The 22,439-nt window shown below is 44.1% G+C and overlaps 1 protein-coding gene across 1 annotated transcript; it reads left to right on the forward strand.

Moving 5' to 3' along the window:
• Window positions 1-1,492: 1,492 nt before the first annotated feature.
• On the forward strand, window positions 1,493-21,989 carry LOC117434616 (protein CASC3-like). The gene is made up of 14 exons (XM_059003099.1): window positions 1,493-1,715; window positions 4,254-4,281; window positions 4,899-4,948; window positions 5,048-5,269; window positions 6,468-6,619; window positions 6,914-7,090; window positions 7,897-8,665; window positions 10,035-10,233; window positions 10,452-10,513; window positions 10,717-10,825; window positions 11,613-11,711; window positions 12,897-13,102; window positions 17,828-17,991; window positions 21,310-21,989. Exons 1-13 carry the CDS (start codon window positions 1,524-1,526, stop codon window positions 17,960-17,962), a joined length of 2,400 nt encoding a protein of 799 aa, XP_058859082.1. The 5' UTR covers window positions 1,493-1,523; the 3' UTR covers window positions 17,963-17,991; window positions 21,310-21,989.
• Window positions 21,990-22,439: the final 450 nt, after the last annotated feature.

A 22,439-nucleotide genomic window follows, 5' to 3' on the forward strand; every position in this document is an offset into this window, starting at 1 on the left:
TCTATAAGAACATTCATGGTTTTGATGAGCGGCTACATGCTGCTTTGCTTCGGCTTCAAACGTTGCTCCAAATTCCCCTCTTGATGGAGTTCCACGCTCATCATAAAGGCTGCTGTGCAGGTTCTTCAGTGTGTGGAGAGCCCCTTATACATTTCCTCAGGGTCAGCGTTGACAGCTTGAACAAATGCATTGAGTCTTTCAAACTCCGTCGTGAGTGGAGACACAGACTGGAAATGGAGGAAACTGACTGAAATCCAATGCTTTCACAGCTGGCTGGGTGGGAACTCTACCCAGATTACAAAATGCGTTTTCTGTGCCATCTGATGCCTTTGAAACGCGAACATAGCTCCTTCCTCTATCGTAATTGCCTTTCGTTTGGATGTCATTTTGAAATTGGTATCGAGTGTCGTGGTTTTCGCGAGCAAACATGTGACCCATGAAAACGGAACTGGATAAAGAAAGAAAATAAAAAAAAAAACAAACAAGATTATGTTTTTTTGGGGGGACTTGTAAGGATATTGTTTTGATGTGTATCGGGATTAGTGCGCCATCTAGCGCCGTGTATGAGTATCGTGACTGAATACTGTTACTACATTTTAGAAGAAATCTCAAGTTCATACTAAAAAATAAAAATAATAATTTGACAAAGACATAAAAAAGGCAAAAATATGTAAGAATGCCAACTGTTATTTTCAAAGCCAAACAACCATTGAAAAAAAAAGACAAAATTGTAAAATCTGGCTTAAAAGAAAAGCCAATTTGGCAAACCCTGCCTTCCGAGTGTCTTCAAAAACATGAAGTATATCCAACTCAGCTTTGTCGTTATCTTGGATTTGCTATCACTGAAAACAATGACGTCATCGGGTCTCCCACAAGCAGATTCGGATACAAAAGAAAGGTTTCTTATCTGATGTGCTGATAAGTTAAGTGTTTTCTTTGGGCTGCTGGCGGGAATTCCTGGCTGGAGTTATATGTACACTGCACAAGGAAGAATTTAGGAGATAATTTCGTTTTTAGTCAGATGACGGTTAATTTTATTTCAGATGCAAACCATACGGGTACAGAAAAGGACATCGTGTAAACAAAACGTTGTTTTTTTTTTTACAAAACTCACAGCGAAAAAGTCAAGATCCTGCGATTAATTTAGCGCCGGGTGGCACAGCAGCAAAGTAAAACAAGAAGTATTTTTTAAAAATTTTATTTTGAAATTACAAATCAGGCATGTGTATTTTTCAATACAAAAACACAACATGCTTCTACATTAGCATGTGCATTACAAATTACAAAAAACACAAATGAAAGCAGGTACGGTATTTCAACGGCATGTATTGTTCATACTGCCCATCCTTGCCCAGGGCTTGCTGTGCCATAGCAATGCAGGGATTTTATTCACAAAGACTACATTCCCCAGAACCCATCGCGGCAAGTCCCGATCAGCGGGTGGTGCTTGTCGGGAATTGTAGTGTTTTCCTCCTCCACCCATAAGCCCGCGCGCGGCCGGTAAATGCCATTCGATTTCCAAGATGGCTGACAGGCGGCGGCGGCGTAAGCGCGCGTCCCAAGACAGCGAAGATGAGGATGAGTCCGGCTCCGGTACCGGTACCGCGGGGTCCGGTTCGGCCGCGACGAAGAACAGGGTCCGGGTCCCAGAACCCGTGGCACTGCCGCCGATAAGCGTCAGGGTCAAGGCGGACAGGGAACACGAGTCGGAGTGTGTGAGTTTCGACAGCCGTACAAGCAAGCGGTCTAGTGTTTTCTTAATTGGGCTGAAAAACAGTCTGCCGACTGAGCATAACTCGTCCAGGCCGCTGAGCCTCGGGTTAACGGTATCAAATCCTCCGGGAAAGTCAGGGGCGGTGTTGCAGGGCGGCGGAGTCACCGCCACAGCTTTGGGAGCAGTGGGGCTTGGGAGCTGTGGTCGGGAGGGGGCAAATACGGCTGTTTTAAAGGCCCGGGGGGGGGGGGGGTATAAGGGTGTTTTAGTGTCTGAACAAATACGTCTTATTCGTTTTCCACAACGTTGTCTAGTTTTAACAGTAATTGAGGAAGGGCTTTGGTGTATTTGGTTTTTTTTGGGGGGGGGGTCTCGTGTTTTGAAAATATAGGGGTACCGCTAACTAACTAGCAATACTAGTAGTAGACCCAAAATTGAATTTGAAAACGTGGCGCTCAACACGCACACAGTGCAGCATGTATCGGTCAGTCAGGTGCTGAGAAGCACGTCCTACATTTTTAGCATCACCGGTTCCTAACTAACTTAGTTTGTTAACATTTTTAATTATTTTTTGTTTTGCATTCTAAACCCAAATTCTTATTGATCTTAAATCTAAGACATGCTTGCGTGCGTGCGTGCGTTAGCCTTTTTGGAGTTTCCCAGTAATCCCATGTTTACAAGGTACTTTTTCGTAGATTTATACAAAACTAAACAAACACCGACAGTGTAAACTGACCTTGTTTTTGTGTACGAAACATACAGTGCAAAACAAACAAGCCTGGGCTAGTTGTTCAGTTCGTGAAATGCATACAATACATTCTCATCCAGCTATCTGGTTGTGTTTTTACTGCTTGGGATGTGATTCAGCACTTTTGTCTGCAAAAACTGGGGGACTGATGGGGATCGAAGGTGCAGTGCGATTTACAAATATTGTCTTACTGTCTCTCTATATATATGAATATATGATTGACATTTTGTAGCAGCTGCAAAGCTTTCTTTATAAGTTAAGGCTTGAATTTCTCTGCTTTTATCTTTGATCACATGATGTACCTTTTTAAAGTTATTTTGCACCGATTCTGTTTCCTAATTAAACTCAGGAATATCTGTTAATGACAACAGTGTCGCCTGTTTTTACCTTCATATCTCGACTGAGCCTGATTCTGTTTCGCTTCATTCTTATTTCAAACTTTTTCTCATTTATTATGGTTGAGGAACAAAATATTCTGAAGAGACTGTTTTTGTTTTATTCTTAAAAATGTTGCAAAAACTATAATAGTGTCACACAATAATATACTCCTATATTTAAATAATAATAATACAAAAATGCAGGTTTGATTTATACCGTTTAACCGACGGAAACGCCACATGTATAATTAGTATTATATAAACAACACATTTATAACTTAACGTTCAGTGCCAAAGCAGCAATAGAGTACCAGCGACTTAAAATGCAAGTATGATCCGCTAGTGTGGAATGTGCACAAAAATACAAGTACAGTCAGGCCTCTCGAAATAGATTATGAATATGGATTTTAAATGCGTCGGCCCGAATCACGCCTAATAAACACGCTTCTATCATTAATAGGCTGGTGCTTTCAATATCCTCAAAGTTTTTAATCAGATGTTTGTAGTGATGATGTACAAGATGTCTGACTTTGTCTTTACACCTTAAATTGTGAATTTCAGTCCGCACTTGTAGAGGCTTATTATGGGTTAGTCCTCATAGTCTGGCTGACTTATTCAGACCAGCTAAAATTTTGTAATGTGCCAACAGTTCCGTTTTTGACTGATGATAATGATAAAACCGGACGTTTTTTAAGTAAAAATCGCACATCCAGCTTCTTTAGTTTGTTTGCTTGTGATGCTGGCGGAGTACCTCTGACCTGCACTCCGCTGATATATTTTTTTTTCTTCTGTCTATTGTATATAATAATCTTTCTGTATAGCGCCTTTTATGTAAAACACCTCCAGGCACTTCACAATTAGAAACACATACAAACCAATGGCTGGTTCTTTCCTCTGTTTAACTGATCTGATTGTTTGACTGTGTTGGCAGAGATTCCCCTGGAGGCCAGCTGTAGATTTAATAAAGATCGCATCCCGATTTCTGAAACCAGGGATGGAAATAAGACTCCCGTTGCGTAGAAGTTTACTCCATTCCTGGTTTTACTAGGAGTTGATTAAGACGCACCTGAGCTTGTTACCTATACACGCTGGGGCCAATCAAGCTCGTAATAATAAACCTGGAATGGGTGAACCAGCTCTGCAATAGGAGTCTTATTTCCATCCCTGTAATAAATAGGACTCCTATTGCGTAGCAGTCCGCCCCCTCCCATTCCTGGTTTTGCTAGGAGCTTGGTTAGCCTCAGTGTAGAGGTCTCAAGCTCAGGGTGTGGCTGATTTTAGTCCTAGTAATCCCAAGAATGGCTCAAAGTGGTGTGCAGGGGGAGTCGTCTTCCCCTCCCTGATGCACTTTGTGGAAGTGATTATAGGAGTGAACTCTTCATGGCGTGTAACCGGGCTTTCTTTCTCTCTGCAGGAGAGCGAAGATGGCATAGAAGGGGATGGTAAGTACACCACCTGATTTGAAAATCTTTTTTTGGGGGGGGGGGGGGACGACTCCCTTGTAGAAATAGGCATGACACCACCCCCAGCACATAGGGGTTCGTTGTGGATGCTATCAGCACTGTAAACAACAACTTGGCACTTATGAGTTTTCAACAAATGCATCCTCCTTGATGTTAACCAGGGATGGAAATAAGACTCCGATTGCGTAGCAGTGTAATCCGTTCCAGGGTTTAATCTGAGCTTGATTAGCCACAGTGTGTATAGGTAACAAGCTGAGGTGTGTCTTATTAAACTCGTAGTGAAACCAGGAATGGATCACACTGCTGTGCGATGAGGGACCCCCTGTTCATGTTCGCTTTGTGTATCGTTTTCTGTTTCAGTCCTTGTAAGTCTTTTATTGAATACTTGTGATAACAGAAAAGGCTACACAAATATAAATAGTCTTGCATTAAGGAAGTTGGCTTTGATGCTTCAACCCTTTGCCCTAGTACAAAAACATTTTTTTATATACCTATTTGTTTATGTGACGGTAATTGGTCACCAGGTAACAGTAAATGAAATGATATCATCAGTGTGACAGTAATAATATAATGTGACTTGTTTTTTCTCATTACAGTTGTCTTGTCTGATTATGAAAGTGCAGAAGAAAATGGCTCTCGCTCCGAGGTAGGTTGAACATAGTCCAAACCAAATTATGATGAAGGATACTTGCGCTGTTTGAATACAGGGGCTCCTATAAACACACTCTGACTGTCATTCTTCCAGGCCGAGGAGGAAGAGGAGGGACAGGGGGGAGGAGGAGGAGGAGGAGAAGAAGAAGAGTTCAGCCAGGAGGAGACACCCGAGCAGCCAGTGGAGAGCGAGCCGGTCTCTGGAGAGCAGGGGGGCGCAGTGGAGGAGGAGACTGAGGCAGCCCTGAGCAAGGAGGAGAAAGCACAGGAGAAGGGGAAGACGCTGGCAGGGGAGAGGCAGAGTGGAGATGGACAGGTACTCCCATCGCTTTCCCACACCTCATCGAGCAGTCTAACTGTGTGTACGCGTGTGTGTATATTAGTGCTGGAACAAATATCCGAATAGTCGAACGAATATCTTTTGACACGTAAAAATCAGATGTTCATATTCACTAGAAATGACACGACAGTTTTAAAAACTGGCAAATGAGAGAGCTCTGTGTGATGTGTGAGATTTATTTAGAGCTGCAATTGGCACCCTTATTTTTGTATTCGATTATTGTATAGACATTGACGGTAATCGATGCATTGATGTTTTATTTTTCAAAATAAACAAACGTTAGCTTATTTTTTTTAACAGAAGATCTAATAACTAAAAACACCGTTGTGCGTAATTGTTAAATGAAAAGGCACGACTTGCATTCAAATGAGAACACTTCTGTGGGCGGTGAAAGTGTGATGTGGGGAGGAATCTTCTTTAACACAAGAAGGCCTTTGGTGCAGATTGAGGGTAACCTTACTGCTCAGCGATACATTGACGAAGTCCTCCAGGCAACAGTTTTTCCGTTCCTGCAAGCCAATCCAGAAGTGTGGATTTTCCAGCAGGACAATGCAAGACCCCACAGTGCTAGGATTACAATTGCACGACTTCAAGAAAACAATGTCGAGATCTTGCCGTGGCCAGCTTTTTCTCCTGATCTGAGTCCAATAGAACATCTGTGGGACCAACCCGCCAGCACCATCCACAGGAGACAACCGCGACCAGCCAACCTTCGCCAGCTGGCTGCAGCTGCACAGGAAGAGTGGCGGAACATCCCACAGCAATCTATCCAGAGGCTGATCAGGTCTATGCATCAGCGCTGCCAGGAATGCTCAGGGCGGTCATACTCGATACTAACTTAGTAATGTTTTCATTTTGACAGTGTGTCACGTTTCATACTGAAAAAACTTGAGGGGTGGTTGGGGCTAAAATTATTCATTTTGTAAGCTTTATAGTTTATTCAAAGTTTATTCAATCTTTAAACATGAATTATAACCCTGTTTTGTAAAGGGAAGAAAGCAGAGCTATTGACTATTGTTTTTCTCTTTTTTATATAAACAGTCTTTCTAGCTATTCCTAAGGAAACCACATTTAAACTGGAATTATAACCTGTTTCTTAAAGATGAAGCTAATGACAGTGTTGTGTATATTTCGTATATAACTCTCTCTCTCTCTCTTTCTCTCTCTCTCGAAGGAGAGCACAGAGACACCGGAGAGCAAGCCTGGGGATGAACCGGGGAGCAAGCTGGACGATGACGAGGATCGCAAGAACCCGGCCTACATCCCCCGCAAGGGGCTGTTCTTCGAGCACGACGTGAGGGGGGCGGCGCAGGAGGAGGACATGCGGTGAGGGAGGGGTGGGGGCGGCTAACGTAGTGCTGGCTGCTTTGAACCTATTGAAGTGACTTCCTAATTTGAGGTCAGGCTACTCTTGTAAAGAAAAAAATGTATCAAATTGGATACAGGTGTTTTTTTTGTTTTTTTTTTACTATGCGTTTATTGAGCTTGTAGTAAAACCTGGAATGGGTGAAACTGCTATGCAGTAGGAGTCGTATTGCCGTCCCTGCCGATTGCAGGAACGGCAATTTGTGAAGCTGTATGGTGTGTATAAAGGGTCTCCCTCCCTCTCCCTCTCCACAGACCGAAGGGGCGCCACAAGAAGCTGTGGAAGGACGAGGGCCGCTGGGTTCACGACAAGTTCCGCGAGGACGAGCAGGCACCCAAATCCCGCGAGGAGCTCGTCTCCGTGTACGGCTACGATATCCGCCACGCGAGCGGGCCCTCCGACCTCCAACCCCAGCGCTGCCGCAAACCCAGGTACCCCCTGAACGATGTGCAGGCAGCTCCTGAACTCCTCGTCCAAGTAGCACAGACTGGATCGGCCAGTGTCATTATAGAAGTGAGAGGCAGTGCCCCCTTCTGGTACAGACAGAGACAGGCACACACACTGGTTAGCACTAGGAAGGTTGGACGGTGCAGACCTAGGGGCAATTACAATGCTTTACTAGAATTGCTGTTGCATTTTATTTAATCACAGTTGCGATTTATACTGCAGTAATTACAATTGCACTAAAATAACAAGCAACTACACACAAAAACATGTTTACTCAATTCTAAATAACCAAGCAATGATCACAGGTACAAGTACTGAAACATGCTACATAACTTGAAAATAGAACAATGATCGAATGACAGATACGTGTGTGATTTGAACTGTAATCGGAATCAATTATATGGCAGAATTAGGTTAAGCTGCAGCTGCATTGTAAATTGCTATTCACAATTACAATTTCTTCCATGGTCGTTGACGGGCGAAATAATAGCGGTAGCAGGCCAGGGATGACACACCGAGGAGGAGAGCTCCTACCTTTTAATTGGATGAACTAAACAAGAATCAGCCACAAGCTTTCAAGACCTTAGAGGTCTCCTCTTCAGTTGAAAGATGAAACCATCTCTCTTTTCTACTTTCACCTGAAGAGACCTTTGAGATCTTGAAAGCTTGCGATTGAATTATTGTTCAGTTAGTCTAATAAAAGATATCGCCTCTCCTCCTCTCTGTCTACCATTACAATTCTGATTGACCCAGGTCTCTCCTCTCATTGATATCGATTTCCCCTCTCAAGGTACAGCGGCAGCCCCCCTCCGGGGCGGGACAAGAGGTGGCACGACGCGGAGAAGCCGAACCGTGTTCCGTGGCACTCCAGCGGCACCACCAACCACCACCCCCCACCTCCCTCACCGCAGCAGCAGCACGGCACACCCCAGTCCTCGCGGCCTTACGGGGCAGCCCGCAACTCCACAGGGGGGTCCGGACGCGTCTCCCAGCAACCGCGCACCTTCCAGAACAGCAGGACTGCCCCCAGTAACCCCTCGCCCTCCTCCAGTGCTTACAGAGAAGGACGCACGAACTTCAAGCCTGCAGAACAGCACGGTTACAGCGAACGAGAGCGCGACCGAAACTACAGCAACAACCACCGCACCCGCTCCAAATACGAGCCCCAGTCTTCTCCTAACGTGGTGGTGGAGGAGTATCAGGATGAAGGGGGCGAGGGGGAGTGGGAGGGAAGAGAGACGAAGGAGTCTTATTGTTCCAGACAGTCCCAGGAGAGGGATTTCACAGCCCCGTCCCGGAGGAAGGAGGAGGAGGAGGAGGAGGAGGAGGGCAGCGGCGTTCACCCAGACACGGCTTTCCCAGCCAGGGATCGGGGTGGCGCCTCCTCCCCTCTCCCTCCGTCTCCTGCCGCGGCTCCTGAAAGGACTGTGGAAAAGAAGTCGTATTCCCGAGCCAGGAGGACCCGGAATAAGGCTTCGGAGATTGGGAAGCAGGCTTCGGTGGAGGAGCCCCTGCATCCCCTGCAGCTCGGGGGGACCCTGCCGGACTCTGCTGCTCAGGTTAGGGGGCCCAGATTGATGCAATTTCCCGCTGTGTGGATTTGACACTACGTGGTGTTCTGTGCTGTTCAGTTTAAGGATCCTATACAGTAGTTTAATTGAATGTAGTATTAAACTTTTATATTTCATATTGATTAATTCAAACTTGGGGTTAATAGGAAAAATACATAGTTTTAGTAATTTTATTAGATTGCACCTACTCATATAGGCAAATAGTTAAAACTTAGAGAAACTATTTGCCTACATGAGTAAAGTCCAGTAAAACATGACACAAGAACATACTTACAGCTAAAAAAAATGGGAAAACACTAAGTCCGATGTATTTGACTTGATTATATTAGAACATTTATTGTCATGTGTTTTAATATATATGTGTTGGAACATGTGTAAATGTCAGGATATAAGCAGATACTATTTCATGAGCTAAAGTTATCCGGTATGTTTTTTTTTTTTCCTTCTTGGAACGAAGAACTATTTTATTTATGAATATTTATCGAAAATAATAGAGTAATGTCCATTATTGCTTATAAAGAGCCTGAGAACGAACGCGTAGTGTGTCATTGTAATCACTCACGTGAAACAACATCTTGTAATTTGCCCAAACATCAATATTTTAAAACAAAAGTATTGTAGGGTACCTTGGGTCATTAGAATAAAATGTTTTTATTCATGTAACTCGAAGCAGAATACATTAACAAGAAAAAAAACTACTTCAAATTTAAAAGAAAAAATAAATATGCTGAGATTTGAGAAAGCAAAAAGCTTGTTTGGCTTGTGAAGTATTTTATAATGTTCCCCAGAGTGTTCTGAAAAGGACACCAATTCCAGGATGCTACTGTAAAACAGATTTTTAGTGAATTTATGAGTGAACTACAGCCAAAAAAAACCTGGTCGTGGGGGAGCATCCCACTGAAACTCATGGTCCTTAAAGGGTTAAATCTGAAGTCTTTCATTTCAAAGCAGAAGCGACTCTTCTATGTAAATCAGTTAGACATTACGATTCGAATAGTGTTTCCAGCATAAAATACTTCATTTTTTATTGAAGCATTAATAAAGATTACTCACTCTGTTGCAATTTCGTTTGTACGTTCTGCTTGTAAATGAAAAATTAAGGCTTGGCTGATTTTTTTTTTTAAAAAGCGTTTTTAGTTGTTTCACAGAAAAACCCTGTAAATTAAATCAATGTTACTGTTAACGTGTTTCTCAGTTGTGATTTGAGACACACGAATGTCTTTAACAGGGATCAATTGCCGGGGTGAAACACCGAAAATCAGAAGCCCTACGCATGAAGTATCGTCACAGCCTGATCATGACTTCATGTCTTGCACAATTAAGATGCGTTTTTTTTTTCTTCTTTCTTTCTGTTCAGGTGCCCCCCCCTCAGAAGGCCCAGCTGACCCCCCCAGCCCACCCGGTGGTGAAGGCGGAGTCCTGGGAGCCCCCCCTCGAAGGGGTTGGAGGGGCGGGGGGCTCAGGGGGACTGGAGCACGAGATGGCCTGTATGAACCTGAGCGCACAGCAGAGCTGGGCCCCAAGCCAGCCTCCCTACATCCCCGGAGAGATGAGGGGTGAGTGGAGTGGAGTGGAGTGGAGTGGGGAATTCTGCTTTTCTTACTGTCCTGCAAGAGTGCATGAAAAATGATTTGCAGATTTTGGATCACCTTTACTTTTTTAAAGCTGTTATAAAATACAAATAAATTAATGATTTAGTTAATGCATATTTATAGCATTTAAAAAGTGATTTTGTTGCGTTTCAATCCTTTCTCTCTGTCCGTCTCTCTCGCAGGCATTCCCAATCAGATGCACATGGGAGCCGCCTCTCATCAGTACAGCAGGATCGATGAGATGGTGAGTTTAATAATCGTTTGACCTTCTCTAAACCGTATGAACATAAGTGTGTGAGCCTTTTTCTTGGTCAATTGTGGGGTGTGTAGTAAAGCAAACGACAAACTTTGGGGGTCGGAGAACGGAAGTTTATATCACTGCCCTTTTATTTATTGGACATTATAAATCTCTCTCTCTCTCTCTCTCTCTCTCTTTCTCTCTCTCAGGGTGTGGGAGTGGGCCGAGCGAAGCGTTACTCCTCCCAGCGGCAGCGCCCAGTCCCCGAACCCGCAGCCATGCACATCGGCATCATGGAGGGACACTACTACGACCCGCGTGAGCACCTCCCTCCACACAATACAATACAGCGCCCACCCATCACGCCGTGGCATCCCAGAGCTCAACCCATTTATACAAAAGCTTGTATTCAGTTTAGATTTAAAAGAATCCACTGTTTCAACCTGCCTAATGTCAGCCCAAACTGCTTCCCCCATTGCAGCAGCACAGGATCACACTCGCTAGTGCTGGATCTGCAGCTGTGGCCAAAGGTTTTGCATCGTCTAGAATTTTAGGCTTGAGACATTTTTTTTGTCATTAAGTATAGGGGGGAAAAACTACAACTTCATTACTCAGCAGGTTTAATTCATCTTTATGAAGCAAAATGAGTTAATGCTGTAGGGTGATGCAAAACTTTTGGCCACAGCTGTAAAAACACTGTCTGGGGTCCGTTGACTTCAGTGCAATAGACCTAAAATATTAAGACAACATTTTGTTGGTCCCCTGACTGACAGACATCAATTAGAGGTTTCACTGGAAATTCAATGACAAACGGTTCAACTCAAAGTTCGATTGATTTATTGATTGATTGATTGATTTAAATCATTTAGTAAGACTTCTAGTCTTTGTCAACAGATTTATTTTTCTTTTAGTATATTAAGCTACATCTGTAACTTTTTTTTTTGTTACAATACATAACACACTACAATGCAAAGAACTGTTGGTCTGCATTAACACTTGAATAGAAGAGAGGTTCAATAAACAGTATGTCCTTATACAGAGTAACTTGGTTTAGGGGATGAACGTTTGAATCCATGCTTGTCCCTGTGTCGCCCTCTCACTGCAGTACCTTTCCAAGGACCAATCTACACTCACAGCGAGAGCCCCGCCTCCCTCCCCCCGCAGGGCATGATGGTCCAGCCCGAAATGCACCTGGCGCACCCAGGTGAGCCGACAATCCGATACATACGGGTCACGGGGCTACAAACCCAGTCCTGGAGAGCTACTAGTTTTCGTTGCAACCAATCTCTGTTATTTAATTGAACCAGTTATTGGCTTAGTCAAGATTAACAGGTGTTCCAGATCTTTGGCCACTGATGATGTAAAGACACCGATAAAACCTGCTGGACAGGGGCTCTCCAGGACCAGGGCTGGAGACCCCTGATATAGACACTGCAGGGAAGGGAATAAGAATCCTCGTGCACAGCAGTTTCACCCGGTTTCATTTTGTTGATCATTAATGAACATTTCTGTATTGTGGGTAAAAACCCAACTGTATAAATGGGGAATTGGATGTAAAAAAAAAAAAAGTGATATCTTGTAACAATTGTAAGTCCCCCTGGATAAGGGTGTCAGCTAAGAAATAAATAATAATAATAATTATGCTTTTGTTTCAATTGGCTCAGGATGCAAATATAGCCTTCCTTGTATTCCTTATATATATATATATATATATATATATGTGTGTGTGTGTGTGTGTATATATATATATATATATATATATATATATATATGTATATGTATATATATATATATATATATATATATATATATGTAATGTGTATATATATATGTAATGTGTATATATATTATGTAATGTAATGTATATATAATTGAGAACATAAATTTAGATATAGTCAAAGAAACTACATAATGATATTGCAAAAGTCTACCAGAAGGAAGCCGTAATAGTAGCACAGCATTTCATGTTAGATTTTGTAATGTCACATGAAGTGTATTGGGAAACTACAAAGCTGTATTTAATTCAATAGGTTTAATGTGTGGGGCGAGGCAAAACTTTTGGCCACAGTGTATAGAGAACAACCTCAAGTGTTTGTTATTTCACTCCTAGTAAAACCAGGAATGGATCAAACTGCTATGCAATGGGAGTCTTATTTCCATCTCTTGTTGAATTAGGAGACAGTCACAGTGGCCAGCTGGTTCATGGATTTTGTCGTTGGTTATACAAATCTGTACCTTAGTGGCTGTTTGTTACCCCATCATTATTATAAAGCCTTTTACACATTTTCAGATCTGTTTAAGGTGTGTTTTTTTTTTTTTTTTTTTTTTCGTTAATCAAATCAGTTAATGTGCCCTTTTTTTGGTTTGTTTGTTTTTCTCTCGTCTGCAGGTCTGCACCCCCACCAGCCCCCCGCCCCGCTTCCGAACCCTGGTCTGTACGCCGGCCCCCCCGTCTCTATGTCTCCAGGGCAGCCCCCCCCAGGACCGCTCCTCGCACCCGCGTACTACTCCCCCCCGGGGGTGATGGCCTTCAGCAACACAAACTTCTCCTACCCTGCTGGAGCCACACTGCCCCCCATGTACCCCAACCCTCAGGTCAGCACTGCCGAAACCCTGTAATAGAGAAAGCACACTGTAGTCTATTTTATCACACTGCCCCCCATGTACCCCAACCCTCAGGTCAGCACTGCCGAAACCCTGTAATAGAGAAAGCACACTGTAGTCTATTTTATCACACTGCCCCCCATGTACCCCAACCCTCAGGTCAGCACTGCCGAAACCCTGTAATAGAGAAAGCACACTGTAGTCTATTTTATCACACTGCCCCCCATGTACCCCAACCCTCAGGTCAGCACTGCTGAAACCCTGTAATAGAGAAAGCACACTGTAGTCTATTTTATCACACTGCCCCCCATGTACCCCAACCCTCAGGTCAGCACTGCCGAAACCCTGTAATAGAGAAAGCACACTGTAGTCTATTTTATCACACTGCCCCCCATGTACCCCAACCCTCAGGTCAGCACTGCCGAAACCCTGTAATAGAGAAAGCACACTGTAGTCTATTTTATCACACTGCCCCCCATGTACCCCAACCCTCAGGTCAGCACTGCCGAAACCCTGTAATAGAGAAAGCACACTGTAGTCTATTTTATCACACTGCCCCCCATGTACCCCAACCCTCAGGTCAGCACTGCCGAAACCCTGTAATAGAGAAAGCACACTGTAGTCTATTTTATCACACTGCCCCCCATGTACCCCAACCCTCAGGTCAGCACTGCCGAAACCCTGTAATAGAGAAAGCACACTGTAGTCTATTTTATCACACTGCCCCCCATGTACCCCAACCCTCAGGTCAGCACTGCCGAAACCCTGTAATAGAGAAAGCACACTGTAGTCTATTTTATCACACTGCCCCCCATGTACCCCAACCCTCAGGTCAGCACTGCCGAAACCCTGTAATAGAGAAAGCACACTGTAGTCTATTTTATCACACTGCCCCCCATGTACCCCAACCCTCAGGTCAGCACTGCCGAAACCCTGTAATAGAGAAAGCACACTGTAGTCTATTTTATCACACTGCCCCCCATGTACCCCAACCCTCAGGTCAGCACTGCCGAAACCCTGTAATAGAGAAAGCACACTGTAGTCTATTTTATCACACTGCCCCCCATGTACCCCAACCCTCAGGTCAGCACTGCCGAAACCCTGTAATAGAGAAAGCACACTGTAGTCTATTTTATCACACTGCCCCCCATGTACCCCAACCCTCAGGTCAGCACTGCCGAAACCCTGTAATAGAGAAAGCACACTGTAGTCTATTTTATCACACTGCCCCCCATGTACCCCAACCCTCAGGTCAGCACTGCCGAAACCCTGTAATAGAGAAAGCACACTGTAGTCTATTTTATCACACTGCCCCCCATGTACCCCAACCCTCAGGTCAGCACTGCCGAAACCCTGTAATAGAGAAAGCACACTGTAGTCTATTTTATCACACTGCCCCCCATGTACCCCAACCCTCAGGTCAGCACTGCCGAAACCCTGTAATAGAGAAAGCACACTGTAGTCTATTTTATCACACTGCCCCCCATGTACCCCAACCCTCAGGTCAGCACTGCCGAAACCCTGTAATAGAGAAAGCACACTGTAGTCTATTTTATCACACTGCCCCCCATGTACCCCAACCCTCAGGTCAGCACTGCCAAAACCCTGTAATAGAGAAAGCACACTGTAGTCTATTTTATCACACTGCCCCCCATGTACCCCAACCCTCAGGTCAGCACTGCCGAAACCCTGTAATAGAGAAAGCACACTGTAGTCTATTTTATCACACTGCCCCCCATGTACCCCAACCCTCAGGTCAGCACTGCCGAAACCCTGTAATAGAGAAAGCACACTGTAGTCTATTTTATCACACTGCCCCCCATGTACCCCAACCCTCAGGTCAGCACTGCCGAAACCCTGTAATAGAGAAAGCACACTGTAGTCTATTTTATCACACTGCCCCCCATGTACCCCAACCCTCAGGTCAGCACTGCCGAAACCCTGTAATAGAGAAAGCACACTGTAGTCTATTTTATCACACTGCCCCCCATGTACCCCAACCCTCAGGTCAGCACTGCCGAAACCCTGTAATAGAGAAAGCACACTGTAGTCTATTTTATCACACTGCCCCCCATGTACCCCAACCCTCAGGTCAGCACTGCCGAAACCCTGTAATAGAGAAAGCACAGTGTAGTCTATTTTATCACACTGCCCCCCATGTACCCCAACCCTCAGGTCAGCACTGCCGAAACCCTGTAATAGAGAAAGCACACTGTAGTCTATTTTATCACACTGCCCCCCATGTACCCCAACCCTCAGGTCAGCACTGCCGAAACCCTGTAATAGAGAAAGCACACTGTAGTCTATTTTATCACACTGCCCCCCATGTACCCCAACCCTCAGGTCAGCACTGCCGAAACCCTGTAATAGAGAAAGCACACTGTAGTCTATTTTATCACACTGCCCCCCATGTACCCCAACCCTCAGGTCAGCACTGCCGAAACCCTGTAATAGAGAAAGCACACTGTAGTCTATTTTATCACACTGCCCCCCATGTACCCCAACCCTCAGGTCAGCACTGCCGAAACCCTGTAATAGAGAAAGCACACTGTAGTCTATTTTATCACACTGCCCCCCATGTACCCCAACCCTCAGGTCAGCACTGCCGAAACCCTGTAATAGAGAAAGCACACTGTAGTCTATTTTATCACACTGCCCCCCATGTACCCCAACCCTCAGGTCAGCACTGCCGAAACCCTGTAATAGAGAAAGCACACTGTAGTCTATTTTATCACACTGCCCCCCATGTACCCCAACCCTCAGGTCAGCACTGCCGAAACCCTGTAATAGAGAAAGCACACTGTAGTCTATTTTATCACACTGCCCCCCATGTACCCCAACCCTCAGGTCAGCACTGCCGAAACCCTGTAATAGAGAAAGCACACTGTAGTCTATTTTATCACACTGCCCCCCATGTACCCCAACCCTCAGGTCAGCACTGCCGAAACCCTGTAATAGAGAAAGCACACTGTAGTCTATTTTATCACACTGCCCCCCATGTACCCCAACCCTCAGGTCAGCACTGCCGAAACCCTGTAATAGAGAAAGCACACTGTAGTCTATTTTATCACACTGCCCCCCATGTACCCCAACCCTCAGGTCAGCACTGCCGAAACCCTGTAATAGAGAAAGCACACTGTAGTCTATTTTATCACACTGCCCCCCATGTACCCCAACCCTCAGGTCAGCACTGCCGAAACCCTGTAATAGAGAAAGCACACTGTAGTCTATTTTATCACACTGCCCCCCATGTACCCCAACCCTCAGGTCAGCACTGCCGAAACCCTGTAATAGAGAAAGCACACTGTAGTCTATTTTATCACACTGCCCCCCATGTACCCCAACCCTCAGGTCAGCACTGCCGAAACCCTGTAATAGAGAAAGCACACTGTAGTCTATTTTATCACACTGCCCCCCATGTACCCCAACCCTCAGGTCAGCACTGCCGAAACCCTGTAATAGAGAAAGCACACTGTAGTCTATTTTATCACACTGCCCCCCATGTACCCCAACCCTCAGGTCAGCACTGCCGAAACCCTGTAATAGAGAAAGCACACTGTAGTCTATTTTATCACACTGCCCCCCATGTACCCCAACCCTCAGGTCAGCACTGCCGAAACCCTGTAATAGAGAAAGCACACTGTAGTCTATTTTATCACACTGCCCCCCATGTACCCCAACCCTCAGGTCAGCACTGCCGAAACCCTGTAATAGAGAAAGCACACTGTAGTCTATTTTATCACACTGCCCCCCATGTACCCCAACCCTCAGGTCAGCACTGCCGAAACCCTGTAATAGAGAAAGCACACTGTAGTCTATTTTATCACACTGCCCCCCATGTACCCCAACCCTCAGGTCAGCACTGCCGAAACCCTGTAATAGAGAAAGCACACTGTAGTCTATTTTATCACACTGCCCCCCATGTACCCCAACCCTCAGGTCAGCACTGCCGAAACCCTGTAATAGAGAAAGCACACTGTAGTCTATTTTATCACACTGCCCCCCATGTACCCCAACCCTCAGGTCAGCACTGCCGAAACCCTGTAATAGAGAAAGCACACTGTAGTCTATTTTATCACACTGCCCCCCATGTACCCCAACCCTCAGGTCAGCACTGCCGAAACCCTGTAATAGAGAAAGCACACTGTAGTCTATTTTATCACACTGCCCCCCATGTACCCCAACCCTCAGGTCAGCACTGCCGAAACCCTGTAATAGAGAAAGCACACTGTAGTCTATTTTATCACACTGCCCCCCATGTACCCCAACCCTCAGGTCAGCACTGCCGAAACCCTGTAATAGAGAAAGCACACTGTAGTCTATTTTATCCTGGCAATTACCGTGTAGCTGAATTCGAGATTCATATTTTATTTTGTATTTGGCATACAGAATATTAACAAACGTTTGGTATCATTAGACTGTCTTTGTGGGAGACTAATCTGTGTGTGTGTCTCTCTCTCTCTCTCTCTCTCTCTCTCTCTCTCTCTCTCTCTCTCTCTCTCTCTCTCTCTCTCCTTCCCCCTCTCGCTCTCTCCCTCTCTCCCTCCCCCTCGCTCTCTCCCTCCCCTGCTCCCTCTCGCTCGCTCGCTCGCTCCCTCCCTCTCTCCCTCCCTTCCTCCCTTCCCCCCTCCCTCGCTCTCTCTCTCTCACTCGCCTGCTCTCGCTCTCTCCCCCTCTCGTTCGCTCTCTCGCTCTCTCTCTCTCTCTCTCTCTCAGGTGTACGGCGGGGTCACGTACTACAGCACGGTTCAGCAGCAGGCTCAGTCCAAGCCCTCCCCGCCTCGCAGGACCTCCCAGCCAGTCTCCATCAAGCCCCCTCCCCCTGAGGTCCCGCACCTGCTCCCGGAGTAGAGCTGCCTGCCTGCTGACCTTCTCAGGGGGCAAGTCTCACTGCAAATAATAATAATACAACTAGCAGTGTGGAGTAGTGGTTAGGGCTCTGGACTCCTGACCGGAGGGTCGTGGGTTCAATCCCAGGTGGGGGACACTGTTGCTGTACCCTTGAGCAAGGTACTTTACCTAGATTGCTCCAGTAAAAACCCAACTGTATAAATGGGTAATTGTATGTAAAAATAATGTAATTGTATGTAAAAATAATGTGATATCTTGTAACAATTGTAAGTCACCCTGGATAAGGGCGTCTGCTAAGAAATAAATAATAATAATAATAATAATAACTACAACACACAGGGCAGGCTGGGTTAACCTACACACACAGAAACTACAAAACAATATCGCAAAAGTCTACAGGAAACAGTAATAGTACATTATTTCATGTTAGATTTTGAAGTGTCACACTTATTGTCTAAGTATATAGGAAAGCTACAAAGTGGTACGTAATTCAAGATTTTAACGTAACATTATTCAGCAGGTTGCATTGGACTTCATGAAGAAAAATGAGCTCAATCTCTAGATAGGGTGATGCCACATTTTGGCTATAGCTGTTTTAAGTTAAAGTCTTCATATTTTAAAAATATCTTATTTTTCAGTTCTGTGTGAGTAGTCGTGCTGCAGGTTCACATGGAAAGTTTGTGAGCATGGCTGTTTCTGCTTTTTTTTTTTTAATAGGATCAACTAAAGATAGGTCAGTGTGTAACATCTGTGTGCTCACAAATACTCCATCTATGTTCCAGGCATTAATTACTTGTCTATATGCTGTGTTGGGTTTTTTTGCTAACTTTTGTAAATATGAAAATGACAGCTTGTATCTAATAAAACAGCACCGTTTTTGTGTAACTATATAAAAGAAAAGGTTTGCTTAAATATAACTTAACCCTTTGCAGTCCATTTATTAAATGCGCGTCAGGCACGCCAGGTCTAATTTATTTTCACACGCAGTTAATTTTAGACGCGCTGTTTAAAAGTATTTTTTTTCCACAGTCAAACGGGTTTAAAAGGCCCTGCATATCAACAAAGCACTCACTAGGCATCTCCAGCCCCGCCCCACCCTTTCATTCGCTATAGCGTTCAGCTATGTAAGAAATAAATAATAATAATAATAATAGTCGTACATACCGATCGATCATCTCCTGATCACTCGTTTTATCACCAAACTCCTCAATAATGCGATCCAAGTCATTATTTTATTACTATAACATCTCAAGAAAGCTCTGCAAATGTCTTTGATAGTCTCTGTGCGCTGATACAGTAACATCCAGCTTGTTTCCTTATGACCGCCCATATGGGATGCCAGGGGCAAGTATGACTATTCATGAGATACGCCTTTTTTTTTTTTATGGGCTTGTCTCGGCTCCTGACTTTCCCACTCGGGCCATTGAATGGTTTTCTCTGCTTTTTCCGGAGAAAAAACGACTAGAAACCCGTTTTTTGCGTTTTTTTGATGATGTCGGACAGGTTCCGACAATGGACCAGATAGGAATAATTGCAATGTCGGACCAGGTCCGACAATGGACCGCAAAGGGTTAAGGGATGGAAATAAGACTCCTGTTGCACAGTAGTTTCACCCAATCCAGGTTTTACTACCAGCTTGATTTTAGCCACAGTGTACAGGTAACAAGCTCAGGTGTGTCGTATTAGAATGGATCACACTGCTCTGCAATGGGAGTCATGTTCCCATCCCTGAACTTTATACATGCTGGTCCTGATTTTTATTTATTTGAATACATAGGGAGAACAAATTTAAACTCAAACATTAACTTGCGCACTCCAGCCACTAATAATAATGTGTATTCTAGATAGTCAACACTCTTATACGATTCCCAGATACACGTCAGTCCTGTTTACCATCCTTGTATTAAGAATAAAATCAATTCCCATGTTGTGTGTTTTTATATGTACACACACTGCTGTGCAAAAGTCTTAGGCATGTTGCATTGTTCTACTCTGATGCATTATGAGCATCAACATTTTACTCAAAGCCTCCACTAGTGTTTTCTACTCTTATAACAACCTTGACTTGCATGAAGAAGGAAACGCATTGAGTGAAATATCTCACATCACTCGATTTTCAAGGTGTGGTATCCAAAACATAATCAACAAGCACAGAGAAACAGCATCTGTAATTGACAAACCCAGGACTGGAAGACACAAAAAGCTGTCTAACAAGGATGAGCGATACCTGAAAATAATATCCTTAAGGAATAGAAAGAAGACAAGCGTTGAATTGACAACAGAACTGGCACAGGGCACAGGTGTCGTCGTCCATCCATCAACAGTCCAAAGCACCTTTGACCATTGTTCCATAGTCCAATGTCTGTGTTCTTGTGCATATTTTAGCCTTTTAGTCTTGTTCCCCTTTCCTAACAGAGGTATTCTTACTGCAACACATCCTTCAAGTCCTGATTTCAAGAGTGATCTTCATACTGTTGATTTGATGGACAGCGACATCTCTCTCTCTAACAAATTCACACATTTACCCGTCACACACGATTTCTGACTTCGTCACCAGTTTTCTGATACAAAGCCCATCTCTTCAATGTTACAATTTATTTGATTATCCGTCACAGTCTGCATTTTTTCGAGTGCGCAAATCAGTTAGTCATTTATTGTGCAGTTACACAGCGCTTCCTCCAGCTTCACCCGACAAAAATGCAGCCAAAACAAAACGATCGAGACGGGCCAGGGTAATGTAGCAGTTAAGCATTAAACAGTTTGAGATACCGTGGTCTTTAGTTGTTTTTGTGCATTTTCATTTGGAGTTAGGGCCGTATTGAGCACTACATTCTGCAGTTTTAAATACTGACTTGGAATACTGTTAATTCTGGAAACTGTTTTTTTTTTTTTTTTTATCTTTTGCTAAATTGCATTGCCTTTTATATTTTTACATTTCTCTGCATGGGTAGCATTTTGATTTCATTTTGCTGTTGGGTCGTTAATGGGGAATTTTACATACTGCTACAATACGTACCGGATTTAAAAGTATGTTCTGTATTACAATCCACATGTCCAGTCTCTTTTGGCAAGTGATATTTTCAGAATCCTATTGTTCTGAATTAAAATACTGCTTGAAAATATAGTACATCTAAAAGGAAGCCTACATATTTTAAAACAGTCCTTTCAAAATTATATTTCTGATATTGTATCTTTTTTGTGTTCCCTGAAAAACGGGCAAGGGTTGGACGGGCCAAAATAAAATAATCAGATATGCGTCGCACGCGTTTAACCGTCACTCAAGTCAGAATTTTATAGTGTTGGGTATGCGAGTGCTGACTCCTCCTATTTTATTTAATTTTTTTCAGGATGAAAAATGAAACGGTGAATTAGAAGAGCAGCACCTGGACTGGGCCGGGTGCTGTCAGTACGGACCGGACCGGACCGGACCAGGAACAATCTTTGAACACTTTATTTTTAATGTTTTATTTTAAACTTGTATTTTTTAATTTTAATGTCTCTCAGAAAGCCCTCCAAACCCCCCCCAATCCCCCCCCCCCTCCTAATCCTCCCCCCCCTCCTAATCCCCCCCCCCCTCCTAATCCTCCCCCCCCTCCTAATCCTCCTCATCCATTCTGCTTTCCCAGAATTGATCACCCACTCTCAATGCAGCCTGATGCAAGCTGGCTAGACCATCTAGCCCAGATATCAAAGCCTAGAATACTTGCTAAAGATTGCTGCACGGTTTTACTCCCCTGTAGTTTAGTGCCCCCCTGTGGTAAACTGAGGTATTGCAACACACAGCACAACACCCAACACACCCTTTTTATATTTAAAAAAAGTGTTGTCAAAATAATGTGCTAAATACCAATATAAAGTGACACCAAAACCTACCCAGACTAATTTATATTATTTTTTTGAATGAATGTTCAGTAGCCTTTTTGTTCTGTGTATTTAATAGCAATGTAAAGCTAAAACTGTAATTTCTTTTTGAAAAGAAAGAGACCAATTTATTGAAGACCTAAATAAATAAACAATTTAAACAGTTGTTTGTTTGTTTTTTACGAAAAGCAAGCTTTTATTTTGGTATCTGTGGAAATAGCCACAATGCACTAAGCAAATGGGTATCAATTCAGTAATATGCCAGGCTTTTAGTTTGATGTTGGGCTTTCTGAAGTGTCAGGTGCCCCTGTGTGTTTGATTCCAGGTATAGTCAAGTATTACCTGAGCATCTTATAGCTCAGTGGTATCAACTCTCGAGAGTAATTTCAGTCCTGGTCTTTATTCCAACCAGGTTCTAAATTAGTTCATTGCCTCTTAACAGCTCCAGTTAACTACATTAGAACCTGCTTGGAGTAAAAACCTGGTCTGGATTAGGCTGGACTGGATCTCGAGGGCCAGAGTTGAGTACCACTGTTATAGATGCCTGTCTGCACACATACTTGCGTGGTTTGTTTAACCAGTTTTGTTTAATATGTTTTCATTATTGGGGGGGGGC

The sequence above is a fragment of the Acipenser ruthenus genome, chromosome 28, assembly GCF_902713425.1.
Source record: "Acipenser ruthenus chromosome 28, fAciRut3.2 maternal haplotype, whole genome shotgun sequence".
In the NCBI taxonomy this organism is placed as follows: Eukaryota; Metazoa; Chordata; class Actinopteri; order Acipenseriformes; family Acipenseridae; genus Acipenser; species Acipenser ruthenus.